This window comes from Bufo gargarizans, chromosome 1, assembly GCF_014858855.1.
Source record: "Bufo gargarizans isolate SCDJY-AF-19 chromosome 1, ASM1485885v1, whole genome shotgun sequence".
Taxonomy (NCBI): domain Eukaryota; kingdom Metazoa; phylum Chordata; class Amphibia; order Anura; family Bufonidae; genus Bufo; species Bufo gargarizans.
The window spans coordinates 529,907,097-529,925,368 of NC_058080.1; the positions used below are offsets into that span (position 1 = coordinate 529,907,097).

The following is an 18,272-nucleotide window of genomic DNA, read 5'->3' on the forward strand; positions in this document are numbered from 1 at the left end:
AAACACACAAAAATAATCACAATAATCACAGCTAATGAATTATAATATCAGCATTAAAATATCAGCAATATGAGCAATAAAATTTCAACAATAAAAGAGCAGATTAATTAATTATTCGACCAGTATAGATGGTGTTAATAATAAAATAGTACCAATAGTAAAATGATGAGAAAAAGGAATGGATAAAAATACATTAAATTAGAAAGTGTTGGTATAAATAGGATCCCAATAAATAAAGGAATTAATACTCAATGTTATTCCTCCGTGTGTTGAGGCTCACTCCGGTCATCATTGGTCTGTATAATGGGGCCTTTAGGTTTCGTGCCATTCTTTGATGGCTATATCTGTGCACGGCAGTCAGTAGGAGAATATAGTACAGTTTTTTATTCCCACATTCGACATAATCTAGGTGTGTGCTTTCCTTAGGTAAATGCTATTTATAATAGAAAAGGGTGGCAAAAATGGTAACTGTCTGTTTTTACCTGTTGCTGTTTTTGAATTTATTTATTTTATTTTAATATACAGTTTTTGGTGCAATTTTTTTGCCTAAGTTCCAAAATAACTTGTGTCTTTTATTTTTAAGTAACAACCGAATTGCCATACAAGGTGCAGTGCGGTTTGCATTGTGCCTTAAAGAAAATAAAACCCTGAGAGTGCTAAAGGTATGTAATGTATATAGGAAGATAGTTTGGGGATAATTTAACTGAGGTGCACTTGACTTGTTGAAATCCAATATGATTTCCACAGGATATTCCATAAATGTCTGAAAGATGCGGATCCTTGTAACTATCTCCAGAACGGGCTGGCCTGACTTCTATCCCAGCTGGAGAGGCAGCCACCACTGTCATGATGTATAGTGAAAGAAATGATGTAGCCCAGGGGCATTAACCCCTTGGTTGCCTTGCTGTATAGCAATACTGTATTTTCCTACAGCATTTTATGTATGTTTATTCTTTATATTCTGCTTTTCTTTTTTTTGGGGGGGGGGGGGGGGGGGAATTGAGATTCTTGGGGTTTACAGTTACAGGTTATGTTTTCCTTTTAGATGGCCAGAAATCCAATGCAAAGTGATGGATGCTTTGCTGTTCTAAAGGCAATTCAAGCAAACTCAGAGTCAGCTATAGAGTCACTTGATTTCTCTGTAAGTAGAATATATAAATAACCATCAATCAAAAGGATGATTCTACAAAATATTATACCGTGGATGCTGTGCGAAAAAAAATAAAAATAAAACATTTTAGTTATCCTATACTTTGTACTGAAGCGCTTTTAATATGCAAAACTCTTGTTATATCTTCAAGCTGAAGACATTATTGCCTGCTTTAGGGTACTTTCACACTTGCGGCAGGACGGATCCGGCAGGCTGTTCACCCTGTCGGATCCGTCCTTCCGCTGTTTCGCCGTGCCGCCGGCGCAGTACGGCAGTGCACGGTGAAAGGCCGCTGGACTAAAAGTCCTCTTGTGCGACTTTTTAGTCCGGCGGCCTCTGACCATGAACTTCCGTACTGCGCCGGAGCACCGCCCTGTCCCTATTATAGTCAATAGGGACGGAGCGGCGGTCCGGCAGCACGGACGAAACAGAGGAAGGACGGATCCGACAGGGTGAACAGCCTGCCGGATCCGTCCTGCCGCAAGTGTGAAAGTACCCTTAGCTGTTGAAATCTGTACATATCATTTTAGGTTTTGTGAATCTGTCAACAGTGACTTCCCTATCAAATTGTTTTTCTTTTGTTGATCCGAAGCCCCATTCCCGAGTTATAATACATTTTCTTAATATGCAAATTAGGTCATTGGTGCAATGAGGGTCGTGCCATTGCTCTAGTTGAAAACCAGTTTCACTCACTTGCTGCTTTGCCACTGCCTGGCCTGTCAATCAGACCAGCTTGGGATGCTTACAACAGAAATGAGTGGAGCTTGGGTGCAACAAAAGCAACAAAGAAACCCTCATTGCACCAAAGGCCTAATTTGCATATTAAGAAAAAGTGTCACAACTTGGGAACAATGTCTCTGATCAATAAAAGAAAAACAGTGTCTTAATCAGGTGAACCACAGACTCTTTCACTTTCTTCATATTTTATTATGTTGCAGTCTTGTGCTAAACAAAAAAAAAATCAAGTTTTCCCCATCAATCTGCACTCAATACCCCAAAATGATAAAATGAAAAGAGAATTTTAGAATATTTGCAAATTTATTAAAAAGGAAAAACTAAAGTTTTACATGGACATAAGTATTCATACCCTTTGCTATGACACTTGGGGGCCTCATATTTCTCTTGATCGTCTTTGAGATGTTTCTATACCTTGATTGGACTCAACTTGTGGTAAATTCAGTTCATTAGACATGCTTTGGAAATACACACGCCTGTCTATATAAGGTCTCATACGGTAGCTGAAAATGCATATCAGAGCAAAAACCAAGTCGGGATATTGTTGAGGCACATATCTAGAGAGAAGCGCAGTGGCCTCCATAATTCTTACATAGAAGACGTTTGGAACAACCAGAACACTTCCTAGAGCTGGCAGCACCACCAAACTACTCGGGGTTGGGATGTGTGGACTGGATAAGAGAGGTGAAAAATAATCCAATGGTCAATCTAGCTGAGCATTAAAGATGCTGTTAGCAGATGGGAGACATTTCAGAAGGTCAACCAGCACTGCAGCATTCAATCAATCTGGACTTTATGGCACAGTGGTCAGAAAGAAGCCTCTCCTCAGTCAAAGACACATGAAAGTCTGCATAAAAGCACCTAAAGGACGAGATTCTCTGGTCTGATGAAACCAGGATTGGACTTTGTGGTGGTTACTGTGGGGGTGTTTTCAGCAGATGGGACAGGGAGACTGGTCAGAGTTGAGGGAAAGCTTGATGGAGAAAAGTACAGAGGTATTGTTAATGTAAACCTGATACAGAGTGCTCTGGACCTACAGACTGGGCTGAAGGTTCACCTTCCAACGAGACAATGACCCTAAGCACACAGCCAAAACAACACTGGAGTGGCTTAGGGACAACTCTGTAAATATCCTTGAGTGGCCCAGCTAGAACCCTGATTTGAACCCAATGAAACATCTCTGGAGAGATCTGAAAATGTCTGTCCATCAATGGTCCCCAACCAACCTGACAAAGCTTGAGAGGATCTGCAGAGAAAAATGGCAGAAAATCCCCAAATCCAGATGTGCAAACTTTGTTGGCATCATATCCAATAAGACTGGAGTGTGTAGTTGCTGCCAACGTTGCTTCAATTAAAGGGTTTCTACCACCAGTTTTGGTCCTATTTAGCTGACTGACACTAGCGATGTGCTAATGTCAGCAGTCCATAACAGTGTTCTTACTTATCATCTGTCTGCTGCCGTTCACCTTAAAAACATACTTTTATAGATATGCTAATGAGCCCCTAGGTGCTATGTGGGCGTCATTAGCACCTAGAGGGCTCCGTCCACTAACCATTTCAGCTGCCCATCGCGTCCCTCCAGCCCGCCCCTCTCCTATTGATTGACGTGAAACTTCTCAGTATCTCGTACCAATTCCCGCGCCTGCGCCGTGCGCTTCTGTATTCGGCCCAGGCGCAGTGAGTGAATGCCGCGCTCCTGGTGCCTGCTTCCTCACTGTAACGTAGTTGGCGCAGGCGCAGTGAGGAAGCCGGCGCCGGGAGAATACAGAAGCGCACGGCGCAGGCTCGGGAATTGGTACGAGATACTTAGAAGTTTCACGTCAATCAACAGGAGCGGGGGGGCTGGAGGGACGCGATGGGTGGCTGAAATGGTTAGTGGAGAAGAGAAATGAGGGCCCTGCTCGCAATAGCTTATAATCTATAAGGAGATGGGGGTGAGATAAGAGGTAGAAGTGCTTGTTTTGTACAATGGTCCAGCCATCTTAACACAATAGGGAATAGATATAAGTCTACATTAGCCAGTCACCATCTGAAATATGTAGTGCTTCTGAGTGAATGGGGTGTGGTGGATGCTGATAAATAAGGTTCAGAGGAATAATTCTGATTAGGAATTAGGAATTATCCAATTATCCTTACCGTCCTTACATATGCTAAAAATTTACCTTTTTTGCCTGCTTAATGTGATACAGTATATATTTTTACAATGGGACCCTATGGGCGACATATTTCACTGTATGCCTATGTATATGCAGATCACTGCTGCAGCCAAGTAAACAGAGACTTGTTTTGCGAGGAATGGAGCGTGGCAGTGCTGGAATGACAGGGAATACACAAAATAATAAAAAATGCTTATTTTATTATATTCCCCACCCCTCCCCCCGACTGGGACTTTTTTTTTGGGGGGGAAGGGGGGGGGGGGAAATTGCCTTAGTAGTTATATTGCATATAGTATTCAGCTTTAAGGCCTCATGCACACGACCGTATGTATTTTTCAGTCCGCAAAAAATACGGATGAAGTCCTGTGCATTCCGTATTTTGCAAAACGGAATAGCTGGCCCCTAGTACAACATTCCATCTTTGTCTGTAATGCGGACAATAATAGGACATATTCTATTTTTTTGCGGAACAGAAATACGGACATACGGAAACTGAATGTACATGGAGTAACTTTAGTTTTTTTTTGCGGACCCATTGAAATGAATGGTTCCGTATACGGAATGGACATGGAAAGGAAATACGTTTGTGTGCATGAGGTCTAATTATTTTAAAATGAAATCACTCACTTCATGTTTTATATGTTTAAATGTGATGTAAAGCTTTCATTGTTTTAGGATATTGTGGTAAATAAACAGTTTGATGATCTGCATGCTGCAGTAAAGACTACTATGCCAAATTTATCTATCAAGCTTGGAGGGAATTCTGACATGTTCAAAAGAACTAATCATAAGGTAAGACCAGACGCAGATATATAACTTAATAAAACATTTACCTGTTAGGGTCCATTCACACGTCTGTATGTATTTTGCGGATCCGCAAAACACGGACACCGGCAATGTGCGTTCCGCATTTTGCAGACCGCATATCGCCAGCCCTCTCATAGAAAATACCTTTTCTTGTCCGCAATTGCGGACAAGAATAGGAAATGTTCTATTTTTTTGCGGAACGTAAGTGCAGATCTGCAAATGTGGATGCGGACAGCACATTCCGGCCTCATTGAAAATAAATGGATCCGCACCTGTTCCGCAAAATTGCGGACCCATTTTGTGAACGTGTGAATGGACCATTAGTATGTCATCTTCTCACCACTGAAACAAACAGCAGTGGATGTATGCATGTAGTCATCTTATTAAATTTTGCTCAACAAGTAAATGTGTCTCCTATCACTGCTTCTGCCTATTGCCCTGTAGTCTCTTCAAATGCTTCTTCTGCTATATGCTTTATGTTTGAGTATTTTCTACACTCTCTCTATTACCTTGACATACAAATGCGCATGCACAGCTCTGCAGCACACAAACTATACACACACAGCACTGCTGCATGCACAGTACATATACACACCAGACTCTGGAGCCATCATACCGGTAATTAGAAATGAGCGAATCGAATCAGACGTGGAAGTGGAATTCGATCCGAATTTCAGGACAAATTCGGTTTGCAACGAATGCGAATTTCCACATGCTTTGTGGTAATGAATCGCAGTTTTTCCTAAAATGGCGGCTACACGTGTGAGGACATGGGGCAAGGAACTCTGGGAAGGCGGGTTGACCCATAATGCCACGCATGCAGCCAGTCAGCAGCCAGCCAGCCCTATGATGTCACAGCCCTATAAAATGGGCGGCCATCTTAGAGTCAGACATTTTCAAGCGTTCTAAGTGCAGGGACAGATGTGAGAAGGCGCTAGGGACAGCAATTGGAAAAACCTCATTGTGAAAAAAAAACTGAAAAAACAATTTATAAGGGCAGGGAAAGGATAAGGAGGAATAATTTCACAGCATCAGACCTCAGATCAGACCCCCAATGTTAATAAGACCCCAGTAAGACCTCAGATCAGCCCCCCATGCCTCAGATAAGCCCCCATGCCATTTATTAGCCCCCCATGCCATTTATCAGCCCCCACTATGAGCCTCCCCCCCACTATGAGCGTCACCATATATGGTATCCTGATGCTGCTGCTACTGCCATCTCCCCAATATGTCACCTTGCCACTATGTGGTCTCCTTCTGATGCTACTGCTGCTGCTACTGCCATCTCCACACTTGGTCACCTTGCCACTCTGTGGTATCCTGATGCTGCTGCTGCTACTGCCATCTCCACACTATGTCGCCTTTCCACTCTGTTGTATCCTCCTGATGCTGCTGCTGTCTCCACCTCCAGACTCGGTTATTGTGCCACTTCGTGGCCTCATCCTTAGGGTCCATTCACACGTCCGTTGTTTCTTTCCTGATCTGTTCCGTTTTTTGCGGAACAGATCTGGACCAGATCTGTACCCATTCATTTTCAATGGGTCCTGAAAAAAAATCAGACATTGTCCGATTTTTTTCAGGACCTATTGAAAATGAATGGGTCCAGATCTGGTCCAGATCTGTTCCGCAAAAAACGGAACAGATCAGGAAAGAAACAACGGACGTTTGAATGGACCCTTATGCTGCTGCTGCCGCCACCTCCACACACTCTGTCATTGGCCCACTCTGTGGTCTCCTCTTGCTGCTGCCAACTCCAGACTCGGTCATTGTGCCACTCAGTGGCCTCCTCATACTGCTGCCAACTCGAGACTCTGTCATTTTGCCACTCTGTGGCCTCCTCATGCTGCTGCCACCTCCACAATCTCTCGTCGTCGTTCTACTCTCGCCTCCTCATGCTGCTGACACCTCCACACTTTGTCTTCGTGCCACTCTGTGGCCTCCTCATGCTGCTGCCACCTCCACAATCTCTCATCATCGTGCTACTCTGTGGCCTCCTGATGCTGCCGCCACCTCCAGACTCGGTCATTGTGCCACTCGGTGGCCTCCTCATATTTCTGCCAACTCCAGATTCAGTCATTGTGCCACTTGGTGGCCTCCTCCTGATGCTTCTGCTGCCGCCACCTCCACAATCTTTCGTTGTCGTTCCACTCTGTGGCCTCCTGATTCTGCCGCCACCTCCAGACTCTGTCATTAGGCCACTCTATGGTCTCCTCATGCTGCTTCCACCTCACCACTATGTCATAGGTCCACTCTGTGGACTTCTCATGCTGTTCCAACCCTCCCCACTTCAATGATTGGGCCACTATTTTGCCTTTCGGCCTGGCTGACATCATGGTTTATTTGACCTCTCTTCTGATCTGTCAGATGGAAGGAAAAAGATGCAAAACGGATCCTGTCTGTGTAGCAGCTGTAAGGCCTGTATGGTCCCATCAGAATTGGCTTGTGATTTGGTAGCCAAAAGCAGGAGTAGGTACAAAACACAGAAGACATGCAAATATTCTATTCATCTCTGTTTTAGATCCACTCCTGTTTTTTTTGGGCATTATCAATACTGATGGATTATTGAGCAAATGCTGACTGAATGAAGGTGGATGCTCCCCAGACAGGATCCGTTTTTTGTGGCTTATTGTTCTGACGGATCAGAGGAAGGGCAAAATAATCAGTGACGTCAACACAAACTTACTGCTGACACCCTCTCCACTCTGTTGGGCGGCTCTACTTGTATAAGCGTTTAATAGAACAGGTTCTGTAGACATATATCTGGAATCAGCTGACAACGGCGTAAAAGGAGTGTTCTTCTTCTTGGCGCTAACATCGACCTGTAAGGCTGAGTTCATACTTGAGTTATTTGGTCAGTTTTGGCCCCGTTACTGCCCCAATAAGTGAAGTGTGCAGTGATTCTAAGGCTACTTTCACACTTGCGTTTAGAGCTGATCCGTCTCAGACGGATCCGCTCATATAATGCAGACAGTGTCTCCGTTCAGTACGGATCCGTCTGCATTATATTGTTAAAATATTTCTAAGTGTGAAAATAGCCTCAGACGGATCCGTCCAGACTTTCAATGTAAAGTCAATGGGGGACGGATCCGTTTGAAGATTGAGCCATAGTGTGTCATCTTCAAACGGATCCGTCCTCATTGACTTACATTGTAAGTCTGGACAGATCCGCACGGCCAGGCGGACACCCAAACGCTGCAAGCAGCGTTCAAGTGTCCGCCTGCTGAGCGGAGCAGAGGCCAAACGGTGCCAGACTGATGCATTCTGAGCGGATCCGCGTCCACTCAGAATGCATTAGTGCTGGACGGAAGCGTTCGGGTCCGCTTGTGAGCCGCTTCAAACGGAGCTCACAAGCGGAGCCCTTAACGCTAGTGTGAAAGTAGCCTAAGAGGCGACGCCTGTCATCTGCATGTCATACTGACTCAGTATTATTTCACTACAAAGCAGACTCCCTATGCATGTTACTATACGGCACAGTGTTCTACACCACTATAAAGGCTCTCAGCACCCAGGAAATATCCGTTTTTAATGTAATTCGCAGCAAATATATACTGATTGAACCAAATTGTGCCCCAAAAAATTGGCGAACCGGCAAATCGAATTTTTGAAAAATTCAATCATCTCTAATCATAATATACACACAGCTCTGCTACATGCACAGCTCTGCAGCACAGAACCTACACACACACACACACACACACACACAGCACTGCTGCATGCAAAGTACATATACACAAACCAGACTCTGGAACCATCATAATATACACCCAGCTCTGCTACATGCACAGTACAGCTGTACTGCATGCACAGTTGTGCTGAACATGCATACCCATGCACACACATTTATACTGCAGGCATCGTAAAGACTACTGTCATTAACAAAAATCACAAGTTACTGTGTCAGTAAACTGTACAATACCCACTGTAGATCCCTTTTCTTTTTCCTGGTCTGACCCCTCCCACATGTGTAATCATCAAAGGTCCACAACTGTTGGCAGGATCAACCCTAATAAACTAGGCATACTGATTTGCGTCAGCAGGATCCTACCAGGCAGTATTCCAGGTTTAATTGGATTGATACTGCTGACAGGTGCTCTTTAAGCCACACTGATTCAGACCTTTCTTGTGCTTTCCTGCTGCCTGGTTACCTGCGTTTCTCACACAGTCCTCTCCATGAGCTGAACGTTCAGCTTCCTCTCCTGCCTGCACTGATCACCCAGCTCAGGCAAAGAAGTGTACAACGGCACAGCTTTCTCATTGATCGGGCAAAATATTATATGAACGCTCTGCTGGATCATTAAAGGGGTTCTGCAGTTTGTTTAAACTGATGATCTATCGTCTGGATAGATCATCAGCATCTGATCGGCGGGGGTCCAACACCCAGGACCCCCGCCGATAAGCTGTTTGAGAAGGCAGCAGCGCTCCAGCAGCGCAGCGGACTTCTCGCTGTTTACCGCTGGCCCAGTGACGTCACGACTAGTATCAATGGCCTGTGCACGGCTAAGTTCCATTCACTTGAATAGAGCTTACCTGTGCCCAGGCCAGTTGTTACTAGTCGTGACGTTACTGGGCCTGCGGTAAAAAAAATTGTGTCCGTTTCAAAACTTTTGGCCACGACTGTATGTTTTGGGTGGAAAGTGAATAATAATAATTTTTATACGTAAAACATTGTCATTGAAGCTGTACACATTTGATACTTGCTGGTTTTGTTCAGGCTGATCCAATGAGCAAAATAAAAGACTACACAAAGAGAAATAACCTGCAGGCAACTGAATTGTTTGGAAAAATGGAGGAGGAAAAGAGCGGCCTGGTGACTCATGACGACTTTGAACGCAACTTAATGGCAAGTTCCCCGTTCAGTACCTCAAGGTAGAAAAAATTCACAGTAGTAGTGTCACATAAATCTAACGTGAAGCAGGTCTGCCAGGTGAACGGCTCAAACATCAACTGTAAAATGGAGGGATACAGTGCAGCAGGGCGGCCGGCGTCATAACCCGGCATCCCCGGGCAAGTGCCGGGGCCCAATGCTCCTGGGGGGGCCCACTGAGCTGCTATGAGCACTTCCATCAATACAGCATGGAAGCTCTCACTGCTGTCATTTCACTTACGCAGTACCCCTTTGGTGGGCCCTCTGAGCTGCAGAGACTCAGACACGCCCCCTCTACACAGGGAACGCCCCCTCTACACAGGACATGCTGCCTGAGGAGAGAGACCGGAGGGCTGGAGCTGTGAGTGAGTATGCACTGTGACTGTATCTTGTCTGTGGGACAGAAGGGAGGGAGGGGGGGGGAACTCTTCGATCTGCTGCTGCTTCATTCTATTTAGTTGTGTTACTGTTTCATTAAGCAGTTTGTCTCCATGACACCTGCCCCCCCCCCCCACATATCCTGTCCTATCTCATCCTCATGGGGCCCCTGCTGTCTCCTTTCCTCCCTCATGTATCCAGAGCTCCTGTTTCACCCTCCTATCTCCTATTGCTGCCCTGCACAGACCTCCTGCCCCTACTTCTTGTATGAATCCCCCTCAGAGCCCCTTCAACCTACTTGCTGTGTCCACCCCTCCTGTCTATCCAGGGCCCCTGTCTCACTCCTCTGCCTCTCATTATGGTGGCATCTGAACAGCATTCACCATAAGGACCTTCTAACGTCACAGGGTCATGTGACTATGCCCCCCACCCCGTACTGTGCCCCTTTATACCCTGCATTGTGCCCTCTTACCACACCCTGTGCAGTGTCCATAGTCATTCCCTGTACTGTGCCCTCTTATACCCTTTTATCCGGTCACTGTATGGTGGTTCTTTCATTGTATGGCGGTGTTATCACTATATGGCGGTGGTATCCAATAACTGCATGGCCATAACTGTATCCCCTTCCCTGCCCACACCACTTTTTTTAGACCTGGCATGAGTGGGAAAAGATACAGATTGCGGTGTTAAGGACCTTTGCGCCACAATCGGTGTCAGAAATATGCCTAATATAGACGTATTTCTATATAATAAATGACCCCCTAATTGTATTATTATTTGGGGGTAGGGCTAATATCTTTATATTATATAGATTCTAGTGTATTATACTGTGCCCTGTATTTCCCAGTAGAAAATGATCCTTGGGAAGCACAGTCCTCACCCCTGACCACCAGGACCAGTTAGCGCTCTGTCCGTACATGGCGGCCTCCCCTCTCTGCCACGCTGCTCCGCTGTGTACTGGGGCTTATTCTGACACTAGGGCTGGGTTCACATCCGATTTGTGCCATCCATTTGATGTATACCAAAAATGTATGCGTTAACAGATGCCTCAGACTGATGCCGTACAGTGGCGTCCGTTCACCATACAGTTCCATTGTAAAAAAACATATACGTAACGTATGCATTTTTTACTTGACTCTGCAGGATACAAAAACATGGAGTGCTGCACATTTGTATACATCAAACCGATAGGAAAAACGTGATGTGAACACACATTGGGGGGAGGGGGGCGTACTAAAATTTGCTGTGGGGCCCAGTCAGTTCTAGCTACATCACTGCACCTCTCCTTCTCTCCTCCAGGCCTGGCTCACTGCTGCAGCGGGCTGCCGGAGAGAAGGAGCGCAGGGAGCTGCGGTTAGTGAATGACAGGACCACCAGCTCCCCTGCAATGATGGGTATGTGAGGGGGCCACTGGGGGGTCATTCATCACACTGTGAGGGCCCCTTACACAGTATAATGACTCCCAGTGCCCCCCATTTAGTATAATGATCCCCATTGACCCTCCATTTAGCATAATGACCACCAGAGCCCCCATTAAATATAATAACCCCTCGTGCCCCCTCCATACAGTATAACCCCCAGTGTGGGGGCGACTGGGGGTCATTATTCTGAATGGAGGGTCACTGTGGGGTCATTATACTGTGAGGGCCCTTTACATAGTATAATGACCCCCAGTGTCCCCCATTTAGTATAATGATCCCCAATGACCCTCCATTCAGTATAATGACCCCCAGAGCCCCCTCCATACAGTATTCCCCCAGTGTGGGGGCTACTGGGGGTCATTATTCTGAATGGGGGCGATTGGGGGTTATTATTCTGAATGCAGGGCCACAAGTGGTCATTATACAGTGGGGGGGGGGGGAAATTGGGGGTTCATTATACTGTGTAAAGGCCCACTAGTAGTCATTATACTGTGTGAAGGGCCACTAGTAGTCATTATAATGTATAGGGGCCACTGGGGGTCATTATACCGTGTGGGAGCCACAGGGGGACATGTCAATGTAAAAAAATTCCTCATGGGGGCCCACTGGGATTTATCGCCCAAGGGCCCACATGAACCTGGAGCCGGCCCTGCAGTGCAGGATAGTATGTGGGGGTAGTCATGCCCCATTGCCCCTTAATAACTGATTAGCTGGATACTTTCTCTTGTATGATCAGCTCCTAGGCCCCATTTACTTGACCATGATATGAAGAAGCACTATGGAGCTCATTTATTAGGACTGGCTATTTACACGCCGGTCTTGGTTGTCTCTGCACTTCTGGAGGAAGCAACAAAGTTACGTGGAGGCGCAGGCCTCTATATAACTTTGGCGCTTCCTCCAGCAGGCCGTGCGACAAACTTAAATCTACACCAACAATTTTGCTGGAGTAGATTTAAGCCATTTTCTACGGCAAAAACTAGCGTAGAAAATGATGAATGAGGTTGGCCCGCCCTCTTCCCCACCCCCTTTTCTCAACCTGTCAGAAAAGTGGCGTGAGCGGGAAAAGTCGCTGAAAAATGGCGTATATCAGTTAATAAATGAGCCCCTATACTCACACAGGGCAGATCTGTTGCAGAAATTTTGCGACTGAAAAGCAGTTCCATATATCTGAATGGGGTTATTTTGGCAGCAAGATTCCACAATCTCTATTCAAAGGAATAGCACCGTCACAAAAATGTGTGCAACATACTGTATCTACTATGTGTGACTCAAGGCAGTAATACATACCGTGACTCTCAACAGCTCTCAGTCATTAATGTTAACCATCAGAAGCTCCGAGCAGAAAGTCTCCTAAACACTCAATTTTCTTATATCCATTTGAAAACTAGAATCAAACAATTAGTATTGAGCAAATTCATAGATATGTGTTCCTGAATATTGCTCGATTCTCTGTCAATGTAAAAGTGCCTTAAGGGCTCATGCACACAGCCGCCCGGCTGTGGCCATATTGTGGCCTGCAAACAGCGAGTCCGCAATACATGGGCACCGGCCTCGTGCACCCTGCATCACGGATGCGGACCCATTCACTTGAATGGGTCTGCTAGCCAGAAGGTCGGTGCGGAACAGAGGCACCGAACCCCACGCAAGTGAATGAGTAAGCGTCCGCATGCAGCGGCCCTACGGTTGGTGCCTGTGCATTGCGGATGCAATTTGCGGTATACAGCACGGGCCTGGCCGGCACACACGGGCCTGAGGCCTAAGTCTTATGTTATTTCACATCCTGCTTTCATTCCTATTACAGAATATTGGAATTGCAATGTCTAAAGAAGAAATTCAGCAGCTGATCAATTTCCTGGACAAAGACAAGAGCGGCATGATTGATATTAGGTGATTTTTGAATATTATAATCTTTACAATTGGATTTATTAAAATATTACGTGATGGGAAATAAGTGCTCAGAAAGAGTGGTATAAAGGGCTTATGCCTAGATTAATGCAAAAAATTTAATTTAGACATCATATAGTACATGACAATCTCTTGCCAACACAGCTAGAACCAGCCCTGTACCTCACTTGAACCCAGAGCTCTCCCCATTCATTGCTTCAATTGGCCTGTAAGATTCTCTTCAGAGTGGAAACTCAGGGGTGTATCCTTTCTCAGGGGTGTATCCTTTCTCAGGGGATGTGTCCTTTCTGCTGCAGCTCTCCTCCTGTCACAGTTTCTAGCAGTAGATACAGCTGATGGCAGTTGACGCATGGAACTGAGCACGAGTGACCACCTCAGTAGGTGGACGCGCACATTTCTATACAGGAACACCAGGAGGTGCCTTAATAAAGAAGCAAAGATAATATCTCACAACTAGAGCATTTTTTTTAACAGAAAGTAAATGATAAAAGTAACTAGTTTTTCATGCTGAATCATATTAAAGGGATTCTGTCACCTCTCATAACACAAATTCAGGTTTTAAACCAGTCATGCTCCACAGATTACCTTGAATCTGCTTTGCTGTTCTATACTGTAATCCGTCCAGTAGTTTTGCTGAAAAACGACTTTTATAATTATGCTAATTAATCCTGAAGGTGCCCAGAGGGGCGTTATGTTCCAGCTTCATCGTCGTCACTGGGCATGCGCCGAGCCCAGTGACGTCCGATGCTCGCTCTTCCCTCAGTCTCCTGCAAATCGCACTGGCGCAGCCCTCAGTGGGTACTGCGTCTGCGCGAGACTTCGCTCGGCCGTCAGGGAGGGGGAGGAGAGGGATGAGACGCTGTGGGCGGTTAGGGATTCAGGAGGAAGGCGTTTTGGGCACTGCAGGGGGGCGTTACTGGGCACACAAAGTGGAACATAACGCCCCTCTGGGCACCTTCAGAATTAATTAGCATAATTATAAAAGTCAGTTTTTCAGCAAAACTACTGGACGGATTACAGTATAGAACAGCAAAGCCGATTCAAGGTAATCTGTGTAACATGACTGGTTTAAAATATGAATTTGTGTTATGAGAGGTGACAGAATCCCTTTAAAGTAAAATGTAATATTGGCACTACCCCTTTAAAGTGTACCTAAACTTTAGAAAAAAAAACTTCATTAAAAACTACTCTGAATGTGATTTTATTTTTATTTTTTTACTTTTTCCATTGGAAATAGACACCATAAATTCAGGTGTCTATCCTTCTTGCGAATTTGTAGACCACTGACGTGTAGATGTGCTATGCCGGTCATTAGTGAAGCGGGTGTATATAGGAGCAGCGATGTGATATGCAGAGTTCCTGCCTGCACCCGTTCATTCCACCTTTAAAAGCTTTGCATGGTACAGGGCCCAGTATCGCTGCTCTTGCCTGCATCGCTCCGCTAAATCCTGGCATAGTTCATTGAATGTGATACACCAGGATTTAGCGGAACAGAGCTGGCACAGGTGAGAGCAGCAATGTGCACTCCTGGCTGTACATTGCTCAATGTGGGCCCAGTGGAGCAGTATACCACTGACACGTCAGAAATGTATGGATTCCAAATTGCGAAAGACACCTGAACTTCAGGTATTTATTTTGCATGGAAAACATGAATAAAACGACAGTAAATTACAAAAGTTCATTTTATGTCATTTAGAATATTTTTTACTAAGGTTTTCCAAAGTTTAGGTACATTTTAACATAAAAATGTTGAAGTTGCGGCTCACGATTATATTTGCCCTATACAATACAATACATTTTTGCAGATTGCTTGGTAAATATATATGGTGAATAACAAAGATGGAACACTCATGTATGTAGGTAGTACTGTAGAATGGAAAACCTACTGTTACTGACAAGCCTGCATCCACAGTTATTTATTATTTTCCATTATACATGTGTAAAAATATCACTCATGGGTCAAAAAAGCAGTATTGCTATCCACACTCATACATTGTCACGGAAGGTGTGCAGGAAACTAGAAAACACAAAATGTATATACGACTGACTGGATCCAAAACTAAGGAACAAAAAAGGAGAGCCCTGCATCAGACCTGGCTCTCTCCCTGACTGCTCAGCCTATGCGAAAATCCCAATGGTAGATGATCGCATATCCTCGTACCTCGACTGTATAACACCTGAACACCCTATAATAGTGAGGGGACACGACCACCGGCTCCCTACTCTAGATACGGAGGGAGTCAGGGTCACCTGGGATCCAGCAAACAAAAAGACACAAATAAATGAACAAAACTTATCTTGTAGAAGACTCAGAAGTAGGAACAACATGCACACACTCCAGGAAGTTGTATAAACCGCAAAGTGATGCACTATGGGAAAAGGATTTAAAGGGATGCAATCAGTGTAACTACATGACAGCTGAGAGAGGCTAACGAGATGAGAAAATTAAAGCAAAACAAAGGAACCTCAAGGAGGAGGTTCTAGACGTCTGTCAGAGCATCTCAGATGTCTGGTGGTGACATACATGGAGTGTCCTATGACTAATTTGTGCAGACGACTATATACAGTCGAATGATCTCCATAGTTTATTATCTCTGAAGTCATTACACTTACACATTGCATAGCATTGGATTCAGAAATCTACCAGGCCTCTGACCCCTACATAACTGATATTATCAAATCACAATGCTGGCAATACATATAATATATCTCATCTGACTCACCAACAAATACAAAGGCTTTAAACTGCCGGGCATGCATATTTACGGAGAAAGGATAAGGTGCTGCCAGACAGCTCTGCCCCCTCAACACCTCTAGCAGTGGCTTATCTATCAGAGGACAATGTAGAAATACAACATGTATGATCCTTGTTTCCCAGAATGTCTGACAGTTACACCCACAAGAGTGCCTGCCAATCCTACCAACATTACCTGGATCGGCTGTCATTTATCTAATGTGTATTGCCAGCTTTACATTTATGTAGAAACTGGCAGTGTGCTTCAGCATTTAAAGGGATATTCCTATCTGGACATCTATGGCATATTCAAAGAATATGAAGAATGTTGTCCCATGTCATGGCCACTAATAAATAGGTAGGCCGGACATGAGCTATGGGAGTTGCTGAGTAACCGCCTCTCCATTTAAAGCAGCCGTTAGATGGTATCCCATTCTCAACATAGGTGTGGGTCCTAAAGGTGAGACATGCATTTATCACACATTTATGGCATATCATACATGCACAGTCTTCTTTGGGCGAATGCCACTGCAGCTTTGATGCAGTAGTAGATCCAGCAGTGCTGTTTCAGCAGTGATAGTTCCCATTTTTATTTCCCACTTATATATTCCGTTCCTTTATATATCCCTTTTATATTTCCCATTTTTATTTCCCACTTATATATTCTCTCCCTTTTATATTTCCCATTTTTTTCTACTTTAAAAAACTATGTGTGAAACCACCAAATAATATTCCAGCTGAAAAGGGCCATAGTGGATCTCCTGGAAATCCACCTGTTATACAGGCGTAGCAGTGCTGAACATATGTCATTAATATACCTGTTCACCTTCACATGTCACTGAAGTATGCTGTTTTGTGTAAAAGCACAAATTTCACACAACTTCGCTAAATTGGCATGTTATTGATATTTGCTGGCTTTGTATCATTATAGAATAGAGTTGTCCAAAGTTGCTAAATTGACTAAAAGCAGGGAGTATGATAATATAAAAAATAACTATTACCTTCTAAATCCCCCACCGTCCACACACCACAGTCCCAGGGGTCCCTCCAGTGTTTGGTGACTTTGCTGCAGCAATGCTGAGTATCTTTCATTCTTGTGACCAATCATTGGCCTCAGTAGTGATGCTTATATGTGTGGCACGGCCCGCTGGTGTACTGGACATAGGTGTCCTAATTATGGGTTACTGTATAGTTGTTATAAAATTGATTTTGTTTCTTTACAGTGTGCTTCACAAAGCCCTGTCTTCTTGAACAGTGATAAAGTTGAAGTTTTCTTCGGTGGAGCACTTTCATGTCGACAACAGTTTTTAACCTTTTATTAATTTTTTTTAAATTATATTTTATTATATATTATTTTATTCATAGTTTTATAGCTTAAAAGGTAGGTTGTCTGCAAATGACATGCCAATAAAGTCTGAACAGCCATGGCCAGATCATGGGTTAGACCCACAGTGATTAGATATTTATCCCCTATCCAGTGGCTAGGGGATAAGTATTGTTTGTGGAATAACCCCTTGAAGGGCATCTGTCAGCAGGTTAGTACCTATGAAACTAGCTGACCTGTCACATGTGCGCTTGGCGGCTGAAGGCATCTGTGTTGGTCCCACCTTCATATGTGCTTGCATTGCTGAGAAAAATGAAGTTTTAATATATGCAAATGAGCCACTAGGAGCAATTGGGGTATTGCCATTACACCTAGAGGCTCCGCTTACTCTGCAATTGCTGCTCCCTCTGCACTTTGACAGGTCAGTTTCATAGGTACAAATCTGCTGACAGATGCCCTTTAAATGGAGCTACAGAAGTGGGAAAGTGGGAAGGGCCCTTTAAGCAGAACCATTAAGTAATGTAAAATTGACCATGTTTCTTACCAAGCTGCTGTTATCTGACCAGTGGTTACAGTTCAGATATAATGCTGTTAAATATGCTATGGTAGGAAGTTCAGTGGTTATATTAACTGTTTGTGACAAATATTCTACCTAAAACTGTGTATCATTATATTGTTATTATAATAAAGACCTTTATATTATATTTTAGCCTACTCTTGGGAGGTTTGTGAATTATTTTTTTGTCCTGAAATACCTGTACATACAGCACCCACACCAAGTTCTTCTGCTCATCATGC

General features: G+C 44.4%; 1 protein-coding gene across 1 annotated transcript in view; it reads left to right on the plus strand.

Moving 5' to 3' along the window:
• LOC122933924 (leucine-rich repeat-containing protein 74B-like) overlaps nucleotides 1–17,763 on the plus strand; it is a 45,937-nt gene extending 28,174 nt beyond the window's left edge. Inside the window, exons 8-13 of the mRNA XM_044289018.1 lie at nucleotides 584–662; nucleotides 1,046–1,141; nucleotides 4,717–4,833; nucleotides 9,560–9,688; nucleotides 13,313–13,398; nucleotides 17,374–17,763. Coding sequence (XP_044144953.1) covers nucleotides 584–662; nucleotides 1,046–1,141; nucleotides 4,717–4,833; nucleotides 9,560–9,688; nucleotides 13,313–13,398; nucleotides 17,374–17,401 — 535 coding nt within the window. The 3' untranslated portion in view covers nucleotides 17,402–17,763. The remainder of the gene's footprint in view (nucleotides 1–583; nucleotides 663–1,045; nucleotides 1,142–4,716; nucleotides 4,834–9,559; nucleotides 9,689–13,312; nucleotides 13,399–17,373) is intronic.
• The last annotated feature ends 509 nt before the right edge of the window (nucleotides 17,764–18,272 follow it).